The 15,430-nt window shown below is 38.1% G+C and overlaps 1 protein-coding gene across 5 annotated transcripts in view; it reads left to right on the top strand.

Moving 5' to 3' along the window:
• PHKB (phosphorylase kinase regulatory subunit beta) overlaps positions 1-15,430 on the top strand; it is a 314,667-nt gene that overhangs the window by 253,275 nt on the left and 45,962 nt on the right. For all 5 annotated transcript variants that reach the window (XM_035025274.1, XM_035025277.1, XM_035025278.1 and 2 more), the window contains 4 exons: positions 8,117-8,172; positions 8,692-8,785; positions 14,600-14,683; positions 15,109-15,213. In XM_035025274.1, the coding sequence (XP_034881165.1) occupies positions 8,117-8,172; positions 8,692-8,785; positions 14,600-14,683; positions 15,109-15,213 (339 nt within the window). The remainder of the gene's footprint in view (positions 1-8,116; positions 8,173-8,691; positions 8,786-14,599; positions 14,684-15,108; positions 15,214-15,430) is intronic.

Genomic DNA, 15,430 nt, shown 5'->3' with positions numbered 1-15,430 from the left:
CTTTATTATTTCTCTTCTCCTGCTGGATTTAGGCTTTATTTGCTGTTCTTTCTCCAGTTCCTTTAGGGGTAGGGTTAGGTTGTGTATTTGAGACCTTTCTTGTTTCTTGAGAAAGGCTTGTATTGCTATATACTTTCCTCTTAGGACCACCTTTGCTGCATCCCAAAGATTTTTTAACAGTTGTGTTTTCATTTTCATTTGTTTCCGTTATTTTTTTTAATTCTTCTTCAATTTCCTGGTTGACCCATTCATTCTTTAATGCTCTTTAGCCTCCATGTATTTGAGTTCTTTCCGACTTTCCTCTGATTGAGTTCTAGTTTCAAAGCATTGTGGTCTGAAAATATGCAGGGAATGACCCAGTCATTTGGTACTGGTTGAGACCTGATTTGTGACCTAGGATGTGATCTATTCTAGAGAATGTTCCATGAGCACTAGAGAAGAATGTGTATTCTGTTGCTTTGGGATGGAATGTTCTGAATATATATGTGAAGTCCATTTGGTCCAGTATGTCATTTAAAGTGTTTATTTCCTTGGTGATATTTTGCTTAGATGATCTGTCCATTTCAGTGAAGGGGGTGTTAAAGTCCGCCACTATTATTGTATTGTTGTCGATGTGTTTCTTTGCATTTGTTATTAATTGGCTTATATAATTGGCTGCTCCCAACTTAGGGGCATAGATATTTACAATTGTTAGATCCTCTTGTTGGGTAGACCCATTAAGTAGGATATAGTGTCCTTCTCATTTTATTATAGTCTTTGGTTTAAAATCTAATTTGTCTGATATAAGGATTGCCACCCCAGCTTTCTTTTGGTGTCCATGAGCATGGTAAATGGTTTTCCACCCCCTCACTTTCAATCTGGGGGTGTCTTTCGGTCTAAAATGAGTCTCTTGCAGGCAGCATATGGATGGGTCTTTTTTTTTTATCCAATCTGATAGCCTGTGTCTTTTGATTGGGGCATTTAGCCCATTTACATTCAGGGTAACTATTGAAAGATAGGAATTTAGTGCCATTGTATTGCCTGTAAGATGACTGTTACTGTATATTGTCTCTGTTCCTTTCTGGTCTATGTTACTTTTTTTTTTTAATTAAATATTTTTTTTTATTCTTATGTTAATCCCCATACATTACATCATTACTTTTAGATGAAGTGTTCTATGATTCATTGTTTGTGCATAACACCCAGTGCTCCATGCAGAATGTGCCCTCCTCAATACCCACCACCAGGCTAACCCATCCTCCCACCTCCCTCCCCTCTAGAACCCTGTTTGTTTTTCAGAGTCCATCGTCTCTCATGGTTCGTCTACCCCTCCGATTTCCCCCGCTTCATTCTTCCCCTCCTGCTACCTTCTTCTTCTTCTTTTTTTTTTTTCTCAACATATATTGCATTATTTGTTTCAGAGGTACAGATCTGAGATTCAACAGTCTTGCACAATTCACAGCGCTTACCAGAGCACATACCCTCCCCAGTGTCATCCAGTCACCCCATCCCTCCCACCCCACCCCCCACTCCAACAACATTCAGTTTGTTTGGTCTATGTTACTTTTAAGCTCTCTCTTTGCTTAGAGGATCCCTTTTAATATTTCTTGTAGGGTTGGTTTCATGTTTGCAAATTCCTTTAGTTTTTGTTTGTCCTGGAAGCTTTTTATCTCTCCTTCTATTTTCAATGACAGCCTAGCTGGATATAGTATTCTTGGCTGCATGTTTTTCTCATTTAGTGCTCTGAATATATCCTGCCAGTCCTTTCTGGCCTGCCAGGTCTCTGTGGATAGGTCTGTTGCCAATCTAATGTTTCTACCATTGTAGGTTACATATCTCTTCTCCCGAGCTGCTTTCAGGATTTTCTCTTTGTCTCTGAGACTCATAAGTTTTACTATTAGATGTCAGGGTGTTGACCTATTTTTATTGATTTTGTGGGGGTTCTCTGTGCCTCCTGGTTTTTGATGCCTGTTTCCTTCCTCAAATTAGGGAAGTTCTCTGCTATAATTTGGTTCTATATACCTTCTGCCCCTCTCTCTCTTTCTTCTTCTGGGATCCCAATTATTCTAATGTTGTTTCGTCTTATGGTATTGCTTAGCTCTCGAATTCTGCCCTCGTGATCCAGTAGTTGTTTATCTCTCTTTTTCTCAGCTTCTTGATTCTCCATCATTTGGTCTTCTGTATCACTAATGCTCTTTTCTGCCTCATTTATCCTAGCAGTTAAAGCCTCCATTTTTGATTGCACCTCATTAATAGCCTTTTTGATTTTGACTTGGTTAGTTTTTAGTTCTTTTATTTCTCCAGAAAGGGTTTCTGTAATATCTTCCATGCTTTTTTCAAGCCCAGCTAGTATCTTTAAAATCATCATTCTGAACTCTAGTTCCAACATCCAACTAATGTCCGTATTGATTAGGTCCCTGGCAGTCAATACTGCCTCTTGTTCTTTTTGTTGAGGTGATTTTTTCCATCTTGTCATTTTGTCCAGAGGAGAATAGATGAATGAGAGAACAAAATGCTAACAGGGTAACAATGGCCCCAGAAAAATATACACTAAACAAATCAGAAGAGACCTGAAACTGGGAGAAAAGAAAGGGAAAGAAAGAAAAAAGAAAAAAAAATGAAAAAGAAAAATATGAAAAACAAACAAACAAAAAAACAGAATATGATCAAATATGATCAGGCTGGTGCATAGATCAGTGCCACCACACACTAGATTTTGGTCGTATTTTGGTCTGTTAGAAGAAAGTGCCTCCCAAAATTTTAAAGAAAGAAAAGCTTATATATGTACAAAAATAAGGGTAAATACGATGAAGGGATGGAATATGACTGTAAAGATGAAAATTATAAAAGATTTTATAAAAGGAATTGATAAGAAGTTGGTTGAAAAAAGAAAGAAGAGGATTAAAAAAAAGGGGGTGGATAGAATGTGATCAGGCAGGAGACTAGAACAAAGCCATACACTAGAGATTTAGGATATATTTTGATCTGTTAGAAGAAACTGTATCCCAAAATTTTAAAGAGAGAACAACTTTATATATATATATACCAAAAATAAGGTTAACTACTCTGAAGGGATAAAATATGACTCTAAAAATGAAAAATAAAAAATATTTTTTAAAAACGGGATTGATAAGATGTTGGTTGAAAAAGGGAAAAAGAAAAATTCAAAAAAAAAAGTAAAAGACAAAAAAAATTTAAAAAATTAACTTTGAAAGACTAAAGAATCATGGTAAAAAAGCTATGAATTCTATGTGCAGTATTACCCTAGTGCTGGGGTTCTGCCATTCTCATTGATCGGTAAACTTGGTCTTGGCTGGCTGTTCTTGCTGATCAACCTGGAGTGGGACCTGTTGCCGTGGTTCCCAAATGTCTTTGCTGGAGGTGGAATTGCCCTGACCTTGCTGGGGGCGGGGCTAAGTAATCTGCTCGATTTTGCTCTCGGGAGCTTTTGTTCCCTGCAAGCTTTCTGTACAGCTTTGGAAGATGAGAGTGAAAATGTCGGCCTCCCAATCTCCACTCCAGAGGAGGCGAGAGCTCGGGGCCCCACTCCTCTGTGAGCCCCCAGAGAAAAGCAGTCAATCACTCCTGTGTCCTCTGTCTTCAGTCGCACTCCGTGCTCACCCAGCCTGTGACCGAGCGTTTCTATGTCTGGCACCCGACTCTGTGTGGACTCTCCAAACCCAGCAGATCCCTGTGGTGCGCTCCGGCACCTCTCCTCCCTGGGGGAGGAAGGGGAATCTCCCCAGATATGCCGCTTGTTGGGTCCCTGCTGGAGGAGCAGTGGCCTGAATGTGCTGTGGATCATGGTTTATGGCAACTCCGAGCTGAGAGCCTGCCCCTCGGCTCCGTCTCTGCAGCCGGCTTCCCCACTTTGATACCTGGGAGCTCTGCCGCACTCAGGCAACCCTGGTCTTTCTGTGACCCCGAGGGTCCTGAGACCACACTGTCCCAGCGAGGGTTCCACCTCCCGCGTAGCCACTGGAGCAACGTCCCTCAGCGGAGCCGACTTCTAAAAGTTCCGATTTGTGCTCCGCAGCTCTATCACTTGCCAGAAGTGGTGGTCGGAGGCCCCCTCCCCCACCGTCTATCTTCCCGAGTATCGCCTTGGATTCACTTCTCCACACATCCTACCTTCCAGAAAGTGGTCGCTTTTCTGTTCAGAGAGTTGCTGCTATTCTTTTCTTTGATCTCTTGTTGAGTTTGTAGGTGTTCAGAATGGTTTGACACCTATCTAGCTGAATTCCTGGGACCAGATGAAATTTAGGTCTCCTACTCCTCTGTCATCTTGTTCCTCCCACCTCCAGATTCTGTAATGTTTAAGAGATAGATGAGACCACCCAGATTTGGATTTCCCCTTTGCCACTTATTATCTGTGTGATGTTAGCTAAATTTTTTTTTAACAACTCCATGCCTCAGTTGTCTCATCAGTAAATGAGAATAATAGTTCCCTACCAAGTATGGGTGTTTTGATGAGTAACTAATTTCCTGTGGTTACATGGTGCTTAATAACTTATCTTCTTGTTGTTGTTGTTATTGATTAGGAGGTTTGAAGGAAAAAAGAGTCAAGAATGATTTACACGTTTTTGGCTAGATCAGGTCTTAAAGAGGTAAGAAATACTTTGATGATGAGTGGTTTTAAGGATGGAATTCAGTGGTTCAGTCTTGTCCATGACAAATTTAAGGCATCTATTAGATAACCTGGATCATGCAGGTCAAGTGATAAGATGGGACTTGTGTGTGGACCTTTCAATTTTAACATCTGCCCCCTTTCCATTCTCTGAGAGGCAGAATAACTGAGTGAGTATGAGCAAAGATGCTGTAGTCAAATTGCCTGTGTCTGAATTCTAGCTCTGCTATTAGCTAGCTCTCTATCCTTGGTAAGTTACTTAAGCTTTCTTTGCATCAGTTTTGTTATCTGGAAAATGGAAATAATAGTTTGTTATTATAAATTAATGGTTTGTTAGAACAGTGCCTTGCACATAGAATGTTGAGTGTTATGTGAAGTGTTTGTTGCTATGGTTGGTACTTTCCTATCCTGAATATTGCTACAGAAATGAAAAGAAGATTCAAGAAAAGAAGATTCATAGTTTATGAGTTAAATATTAACAGGATTTTGATGACAAATTGTATATGGAGGGTAAAAAACAGGAGTCAAAGATGATTCTGACATTCTGAGCTGGAGTGAGCCTCTTTGGGGTGGAGGTAGGATTGGTGAGGTGTTGAGTTCAGGAACTTTTAACTTTGGAAATAGCCAAGAGAAAATGTCCAGAAAGCAGTTAAAAATATGGGCACTAGAACTCAAGAGAAAGTTCAAGACTAGAAACATAAATATGATCTGCTTAGAGGTGATAATTAAAGCTACCAGAGTGATTGAGTTTGGTGAGAGAGACAAAGAAAGAGAAAGAAGTGGAATGAGAAGACCAAGGACTGAAGTGTGAGGATTTCCATCTCTAAAGGCAAAGTAGGTTAGATGGCGGAATGTAGAATTATAGAGGCAAGAAAGGTAAAAGGTAAGAAGATAGCTATAGTCTGTGTTTGAGAAATAAAAGGAGAGAAAATTGGAAAGTGGTTAAGTCACCTGAAGATTTCTTTTAAAAGATGTTTGGAATTCTTTGGAGAAGAACTAGCCATACAAAAATGGGGTAATGGATGGTCCTCATGTCTTAGAATGGTGGAAACCAATGAGATTTAGGGCAACTTAGGTATTAAAGCAAATCTCAACAAGGAAGAGAGGAGCAGCTGTCCTAGGATAGATGTGAAAATAGTAAATACAACTGCAGTAAGTTTTAGTGCCTTTATTTTTGTTAGGTGTCAAAACTGTGCCTAGCACTTTGTTACTCCCTAAATCCTTAGCAATTCTCTGAGATAAGGACAATTATTATATTCTCTGCAGAATTGGAAACCACCTAAATGCCCATCAAAATAAACATTCCTTAAATAAAGTATGGTATGTCCATGTAATGTAATGTCCTGCAGCCCTTTTTTTAAAAAAATTAGGTCTATACTACCAAAGAAAGGTATCAGTGAAATACTTTCACATGATAATAAACACATATTTAAAGCTTGTCTGTTGTCCGTCTGTCCCAGGACACTCTGAACTCCTCATGGAGGGACACTGGGTTGTATTTATCTTGTAACATCAGGGTCTAGCATAGGGCTTGTATATTAGAATCCCTAACTATTGATCAAATGAATGAGTACATAAATACATGTGAAATGGAGAGCACCATACCATACAGGCCTTGAGTATGTATATGCATATATACACGTGTGTGTGTGTGTGTGTGTACTTATGAACCTAAAAGGAGAAAATATTATAGTAATATTAAGGGAAATACCATCCAGAAATAGAAAATATTAATTACTGTTAGGACGTTTTCAGAGAGACTTCATGGGTTTAGACAAAATATTGGTGCTTTGAAGAAAATGGTGAAAACAGAGAAAAGATGGTTCCAACTTTGGCAGTGAGAGGAAGGGAGCAACCGAGGTGGGACTACCCATGCCGAATTCTTTCTGGGGTATAAATAGGGTGCAGTGTCCCCTATGGGCTATGGTGAAGGCCTAAGATCATCATAGAAGTTTTGTGAATTGTAACTTTCCGAAATGCTGAGGTTTTACAATGAAAGAATTCTTTAGCCATCTAGTAGTCTCCTAACCAAATACTTAGTATGATTCAATATGTGTAGTGGGCATTTCAGATCTGAGTACTCTGTCATACAAGTAAAGACATTATCATAAAAGGTCTGTGATTCAAAAAAAAGATACCAATTTGCCAATTAGGATCTGTAAGCTGCCTTATTTATTGTTATTGAAATGTTATCTACATTCTTGTATATGTATTCATTTGCTTTTTATTTAAGAATCCATAATTGTACTGAAGATTGTGGATAATTTGCCCACTCTAAGCTTACTTCTTTTGATGAAGTAAATATTAGATTTCATCTGAGAGAAATAGGCTTAATGTATTCATTTGGTGTTAGAAATCTTGATGAGACTGTGAATAATTAATTTTTTCTCATCCTTCTGAGTAACATTAACTTTTAAGGTCTTTATCAAATAAAAATAGAATTTATGGCATTTTTAATGTGTATTTATTTTTGTTGGGTTGTTATATCATATTTTCTCTTATATATTCATTTAAATCACATGGAAGTCTGCCTGAAATGGCATTTTCACAATGATTCTGGGAACCATCCTTTTGATTGTATGGTATTTACTGCTGATATATGTATTCTGGTGTTTCTTGCTTTCCATCATACATAAATTCTAGTGACGTATTGAATACCATAGAGGGGAACTGACTGATGGTAAATCAGATATTTACAGCATACTATTGGGAATGTTGGATTCATTACTATAAAGAAATTACATTTGATCAGTATTTTTAGAGCTTCCTAATACTGTAATTTATTGATACTTCTTAATGGTCTCAGTTAATACAGGCTCAAAATTGGGTTCATTTTAACAATGTGTAATATATGCTATAGTGAATCTTTTCCACACATACACGAAAAGAGTAGCAAATATCCAACAGTATCTTTGATTAGAACTATCAAGCCCAACAGCTTGTATTTAATGAACACAGTGTTAATTACATAGTCAACTGGGTAGTTCATTCTCTACTATAGGAACTATATGTTAGAATAAAGCTATTTTGATATAAATGATGCCAAAGGAAAATTGGCTGAGAAGAAAGGAATAGCCTTATATGTGTTAAGATGTCAAATGAACAATTTTAACTCACAATCATTTTTTTACAGAGAATACAGAAGTTGGGTTTTTATTTTTAGTTCCTTCTCTTCCCTTCAGAGTTAAATGGTGGAAAATGACTCTCAGTCCCCACACTACTCTTATGCATCATGCAAAATAGGCCTGACAGGCTAGCCCCTCTGGTAGGGGTGAGATTTATGGTTTTCCATTCCTTGGTGTTCCATTACTTTGTCTACACCATCAAATTGATTAGTAGGCAGTGGAGAGCAAGGAGAGAGAGGTGACTGCATGGAGCCAGTAGGTGTCCATCATTTTAATGAACTACTTAGAGATGGTTAATATTGTCCTTGATTCTCATTGTAGCTGATGATGACCAGATCTTTTAAAATGTTTCTCCCCCCCCCCCACCCCTTATTCTGTATTACAGGGCCCACTGGAAAATGATTTGGTAGTTCATGTAGCACTCATAGCAGAAAGCCAACGGTATGAAATCCAGACGGGTGGCGTGTTCCTTCGGGAGGAAAGGACGGGGGCTTACTGCTTTATGTTGCAATATTGAGTATGGTGGTAGAGATTAATTTCACAGACCCCTTGACGGGGTTTCAAGGATGTCATTAATGTTACTTTAAGTGCCAGAAAAACATTCTTTTCATGTTTAAAAATAATTTTGTTTCAGTTGATGTGAATATTAAAGACTGTGTGACCTGTGCCAGTGTTGCCTGGGGTGTAGTTTTGAGAAGTTAGTGCAACGAATACTGGGAATTCCCCAAATCAGTGCTTACTCTTTCTGCCGGCCCCCAGAGCTCCCACCTGATGCCTTGTGAAGAACCCCAGAGGGCCTCTAGATCCCAGCACAGATGGCATATTCCTCACGTTGATAAATTAAAATGTTCTCCAAGCTAGCGTAGTCTCCTTCCTCCCCTCCTCCTCCTCCTCCACCATTCTCCACATTCTACATGCGTTGCCTAAAAATATCTCTTGCTTTTTCCCTGTATTCTTTAGCCTTCAAGTTTTCCTCAACACGTATGGTATTCAGACTCAAACTCCTCAACAGGTGGAACCCATTCAGATTTGGGCTCAGCAGGAGCTGGTGAAAGTAAGTGATTCTACTTCTTTACTGTCGACTTTGTGGAGGTGCTAGAGCATGATGATGATTAGACTTAGTTTACAGTCGACTAGGTAGCATAGTTAAAGTCTGATTCTGAGATAGTGTCATCAATCCAAAAGTCTTTCTAATTAAGTTGAGAAACCTACCTTATCAGACGTTGTTACTAAAAAAAACCCTGCATTGTGTGTGTATACATTATATTCATAGGTCTTATTGATTCTTACTTCTGAAGTCTATTACTGACCTAGACTAGCACTTAAATAACAAATTAACCTGAATTTTCATACCTTGTGTGTAAAATTAACCTTTACATTGGATTTGATCATTTTCCCTTAATTAACTATTAAAGGAAATTTCTCATCTAAATATTTACTGGTAATAACTACTTCCCTTTTTTTTTTTTTTTTTTTTTTTTTGCCTTACTGTTTAGAGTCTGAAGTAATTCCCACCCTTTTGGTTTGCTTGGTCTCATCTGAGTTTATTTTTGGTGTGGTTACATACCTATTTAGATTGGATTAAAAGGTGACTTTGGGGGCCTTTTGCATGTACTGCTCTGCAGATGGATTCAGAAATGCCTATTTAGGAATATTCCTGCCCATTAGGGACAGAAAATTGTTGACTTCCACAGTTATTTATTTATTTATTTATTTTTAAAGATTTTTATTTATTTATTTGAGAGAGCAAGAGTGAGAGAGAGAGAGAGAGAGCATAAGCAGGGGGGAGGGATAGAGAGAGAGGGAGAAGCAGACTCCCTGCTGTGCAGGGAGCCCGATTCCACCAGTTATTTATAAACCACCACTTCTACTTAGTAATTGTTAAAAACAGTACAGGAACAAACTCTGAAGTGTTTGATGTAAGTGATTAGAATTTTCTCTCTCAAATAATCAAGATTAGCTCAGTTAGGTTGATACAAACTTTTGTGGTCAAAACCTTGATGGTACAACAAGGAATTAAAGCTTAGAGAAGTGAGGTGCACATTGCATGGGAGAAGGCAGGGCCTCAGAGTGTCACTGCTGATCAGACTGGACCCTATCCATTGTCAACAAAACCAGAACCTGGGTGTCAGATCACCCAGAGTACCAGCACTTTGAAAGCTCTTAAACCTCCTATAACAAATTTAGAGCTCTTTTCCCCTCTGATTAAAGAGATAAGGCTGAAAATGCAAGGATCCCTAGAGTAGGTAACACTTTGAAATCATGCAAAGATGTAAATGGGTTTTGTGGTAGAAGAGGAGAGAGAACTGAGGATTCATGAGGCAAGGAGAGGAGGCAGCATGAAGTGGAGAAAATCTAAGGCTCTAACATTCTATCATTACTGGCTATATTTGCTGATACACTTTTTATGGTCCCTCACTGAAAGCTCCAGAGAATAGTAACAAAGATTATTGTTCTTTGATAAACATGTGCTCAAAGCAAATAAACCTGACTCCATTTTTTTCAGGCCTAATTTATATTGCAACTTTTTTATGGTAGGTGAATCTGTACTCTACTAGACAACATGCAGTCAAGATTTAAAAGATAAGCATGGCTTCTGGCATTTTATTCATTCATTCATTAGTGAACACCTGCTATGTGCAGAGTTTTGTGTGGGGCACTCAGATAAAATGGCTTTGTGCTCTGTCCCTGTTCTCAGTGAACTCTGAGTCTACTGGTATGAAAGGAAAAATAGTTAATTACAATTCACCTTGATTAGTGCTATAATAGATGTTTATACAAGGTGCTGTGGAGGTGGTAGGAAGCATTCCATTAAGACTAAGGTGAAGACTTGGGGCACCTGGGTGGCTCAGTCAGTTAAGCGTCAGACTCTTGGTTTCAGCTCAGGTCATGATCTCAGGGTCATGGATCGAGCCTCGAGTCAGGCTTTACACTGTGGAGCCTGCTTAAGAATCTCTCTCTCTCGGGGCGCCTGGATGGCTCAGTCATTAAGTGTCTGCCTTCGGCTCAGGTCATGATCCCGGGGTCCTGGGATTGTACTCCCTGCTCAGCAGGAAAGCCTGCTTCTCCCTCTCCCACTCCCCCTGCTTGTACTCCCTCTCTCGCTGTCTCTCTCCCTGTCAAATAAATAAATAAAATCTAAAAAAAAAAATGTCTCTTTCTCTCTCCCTCTCCCTCTGCCCCTCCCCTCAACTAGTGCATATGCACATGTACTCTCTCTCAAAAAAAAATAAAAAATAAAATAAAAATAAAATAAATTGAAAGAGTAAGGTGAAGACTTCTAACAGGACCTGACTTATTTTATGTTTTGTTGTTTTAAAGATGTTGTGAACAAATGGTGTGAACAAATGGGTATGTGGTATGGGTAAAACGAGATTTGGAGCCAAGAGTCCAACTTCCCTAAACATGTGTCAAGATAGAAGATTCTCTGTTGTTACAGCCTCTGTGTTCCAAGCTAGCTGCTTGTGGGGATTCATCCTCTAAGATATACTTCCTAGTATATTGCTTCTTATAAGCCCATCTTTAAAAAACAATAATTCCTATGTAGTTAACATAGTTTCAGGTTTATAATACAGTGATTCAACAGTTCCATATATTACACAGTGATAAGCCCACCTTTTAAAAGTGAAAGTGTTCCCTCAAATCTTAGTTAATACACATATTCTTATGCCAGTGGCTAATCTTTCTGTTCTGAGGAGCTGTACCCTCCTTCAGCTCGCTTAACAGTCTATGAGAGCAGACAGCTGAGAGCAGGCCTTATACTGTGTGTAATTAGTGTTTCATGATGTGGTGACTGTGGTATGATTTGCTTCATGGGGGAGATGAATATAGTGTGATCTAGAATGAAGTTCTGTTGTTTAGCCATTACTATATACTATTTCAGTGGATTAAATGGTGTGCATGTGTACAATGTGGGGACAGTATTATCCACACCCTGGAATGTGGGGAGCATTCCAGATCTGTCTACATAATTGTCATAGACCTGCTGTACCTTGGTTCAGAAAATTAAGGAAAATCCTTTCACTGTAATAGAGTAATATTTAAAGGAGATCTAAATCGGTACATTTTAACTTGTACATGGTTAATTGATCACTTGTCCAAAAGAAGAAATCTAAAATAGTTTAGACATACATTTAATTCTGAAAATTTGAAAATGTTTGAGAGAAAGGGGGCTCCATCTAGTGTAGTGTGCTATAGTTTCAGTGCAGTTATATATCCTAATGCTTATAGGGTACTTTTTCTGGCCAGTTAACTATGTCTAATATGAGAGTCATTATTACAGAGTCAGTATTCACAGCCGGGTAGCTCAGGAGGACATTCAGTTGCTCCCTCATTCATCTATCAGGTATTTCCTGAGCACCAGCTCTGTGTCAGGCACAGTGCCAACCAACTGAAGGGATGCTATTCTCTAGGAACCTAGCAATGCAGAAGGAGAAAGAGACACAGAGCTAACTCTGACATGGGCATGTACTCTGTAGCGGAATGACCAGAGACCTCTGGTGATGACATTAATTTTGTGTACAATGAGGTTGATCATTGAAGTCAGTTCAGAGGAAAACAGGTTAGATGTCTACCTCTCATCAAATAGAAAAATAAATTCCAGACCAATTAAAGATTCAAAATTTTTTTTAAATGATATAAACAAAATCACTAGAAGAAAAAATAGAAGAGCAGTTTACAACTGTTTGGAGTGAAAGTCCATTCTTAGAATAATGCCAGTGCTAAAAAAGCCTTTAAGGAAATGATTGACAAATTTAACTAAATACAGCTGAAGATGGGATAAACAACCTGGCACATCAGAGGTGCTTGTGAAATTTCCTAGTAGGAAAATGTTTAGATTGAAATAACGCATGCTGAAATGATGTTTGACCTACTATGCAGTCATTCTCGCAGTTCGTAACAACATTGAAGATGAGCAAACTGGGTAAAATATTTATACAAAGGGTAATATTCTTAACATACCAAGATAACTTACAAATCAAAAAGAATGAGAAATACCCAATAGAAAAGGGAACAAGTGAGGTAAGTCAATCAGAGAAAGACATGTATCATATGATCTCACTGATATGAGGAATTCTTAATTTCAGGAAACAAACAGGGTTGCTGGAGTGGTTGGGGGGTAGGAGGGATGGGGTGGCTGGGTGATAGACATTGGGGAGGGTATGTGCTATGGTGAGCACTGTGAGTTGTGTAAGACTGATGAATCACAGACCTGTACCTCTGAAACAAATAAAACATTATATGTTAAAAAAGAAAAAGGAAGATAGTAGAAAGGGAAATCAGAGGGGGAGACGAACCCTGAAAGTCTATGGACTCTGAGAAACAAACTGAGGGTTCTAGAGGGGAGGGGGGTGGGGGGATGGGTTAGCCTGGTGATGGGTATTAAAGAGGGCACATATTGAATGGAGCACTGGGTGTTATATGCAAACAATGAATCATGGAATACTACATCAAAAACTAATGATGTAATGTATGGTGATTAACATAACATAATAAAATTTAAAAAAAGAAAAGGGAACAAATGGAAAAATTTATAGAACATACCAGTAGCCATTAAATATATGGGAAAATGTTCAACCATAAAATATTTGAATACAGTAGTTTAAAACTAAGATGAACTGTCATTTTGACCCAAGAGAGTAACAAAAAAGGCCTATGCACTGTTAATGCTAATATAAATTGGTCCACTGTTTCTACAAGGTGACCAACCTGGCAGTATGTTTCAAAGAAAACATATTCTCTTTGATCCAGCAAGTCTAAGAAATTATTCTGCAGAAATAATAGTACAGTGTCCAGAGATGTTTATTGAATTGCTTTTGAAATAACAAAAAGTTGGGAACTACCTACATCAAGGGATGGGTATTAAATAGGGTAAGAAGGTGTCTTATTGGGTGAAGTGCTCAGCTTTGGCACTGATTACCTTCTAATTCATTCCAAATCCATCCGTTTTTACTTTGTAGAAATTCTAGAAGTTTCTGTTCCACTGTGGCACCTTTTTCTGTTTTCCAGTAGTTAGTGCTACAGATATTTTTAGAGGTCTTTATATTTCTTCAGTCATTTCAACACTGAAATGTAGAGTACATGCATAGACTCAGTCTACCATCTTGAAATGGAACACCACAATACTAAGTTTTAACAAGTAGGACACCAAACAGATACATATATATAGTTTATGAACCCGTTTATGTAAATATATGCACATATTGATATATGTATGTAATATGAGTATATATTCATCTATATACTTTTAAAAATCTGTAACCCTATACATCAGGTGTTTTTTAGGGCTCACACAATAAATTATACTTCCTTCAACATATACCAAAGTGCAAGAGTTGTTACCTATGGAATTGTGAGAGTAAACAGGACCATTCACTTCGAGCACATGGCTTAAATTTTTCAGAAAATTCATATAATCAGAAAAATCAATAAAGACATTTCCATTTTGATGGGAAATACTTGAAGGTGGGAATCTAGTAGGAGATGTGAGGCCCTGAATTAAAACTTTAGCCAGTTTTGTTTTTTTTTTTAATCACACAGGAAGCATTTGTCTCTTTGTGTTCTTTTATGAATTGGACAGAGCCATGCAAGTTGTACATTTGACAGCACAAGAACAATGTCAGATTTTAGGATGTTGCTAAGTAGATCTGCAAAGATTTGCTCTCAAATCTCTCAGTGCCCCCAAATCTAAGTTGACATAATTGGCTAGCTTGTTTTCCTAGCAGGTCTATTGAGTAAGGTTTCCCTGGCCACTTTTCCTCTGGAAAGATCAGAAATTAGCAGGGCTTTAGTCAGGGGGTATAAAGGGGCCAAAAAGGAAAGCATGGATTCTTCTTGCCTGACTGATTTATAAATTTATGTCTTACAGGCTTATTTCCACCTGGGAATCAATGAAAAATTAGGACTCTCCGGAAGGCCAGATAGGCCCATTGGCTGCCTCGGTACATCAAAGGTGCTCATAAAATTTCCTTGTGGAGCAGTGTTCAGATTATAATACCACAGAATGAAATGATGTTTGACCTGCTTTGCATCCATTCTCACATTTTATTATATACTTGGGCTGGTTATCTGAATTATCATTTTCTACAAGTAAATCTTACTGTTTGTTTTGTGTGATATCACAGAAGTCTTCTAGCAAAGAATAAGCATCGCACTCCTATGTTATTTCTGAACATTGTAAGGTACCTGATTATGACAGTATTTATTCAGAGGCTTTTTCTATCACAGTAGAGGTAGACTACTCTTTAGTATACTGATCTTATTGATCCAATCATGAAACATTGAAATTTCTTAATCAGTTTTAATTTTTATTAAGACTTATGCTACTGTACATTTGCCTTTGGTCCTGTTTTGTACTTTTTTAATTATCTCTTACAGATTTATCGCATTCTAGGAAAGACTGTGGTTTGTTACCCTATCATCTTCGACCTAAGTGATTTCTACATGTCTCAAGATGTTTTACTGCTGATAGATGACATAAAGGTAGCTTCAGAACCCCTTTTTATTGAAATTGGATGACTGGGTTTCTACTGATTTTATCATATGTTATTAAATTGAGTGCTCATGGGTGTCTGTGACACTGTGTTAACACGGTGTAAAATATGAAAGTAAAACAACATCTGCATGGCTTTGGAGAAAGTTAAATTGCTTGCAGTATTAGAATAATAGATGGAGTATGTCTTACGTAAAGTTGTATGAC

This window comes from Mirounga leonina, unplaced genomic scaffold (assembly GCF_011800145.1).
Source record: "Mirounga leonina isolate KUSES-001 unplaced genomic scaffold, KU_Mleo_1.0 Mir_180, whole genome shotgun sequence".
NCBI classification, from domain to species: Eukaryota; Metazoa; Chordata; class Mammalia; order Carnivora; family Phocidae; genus Mirounga; species Mirounga leonina.
This window is presented reverse-complemented; position numbering and strand designations above follow the sequence as displayed.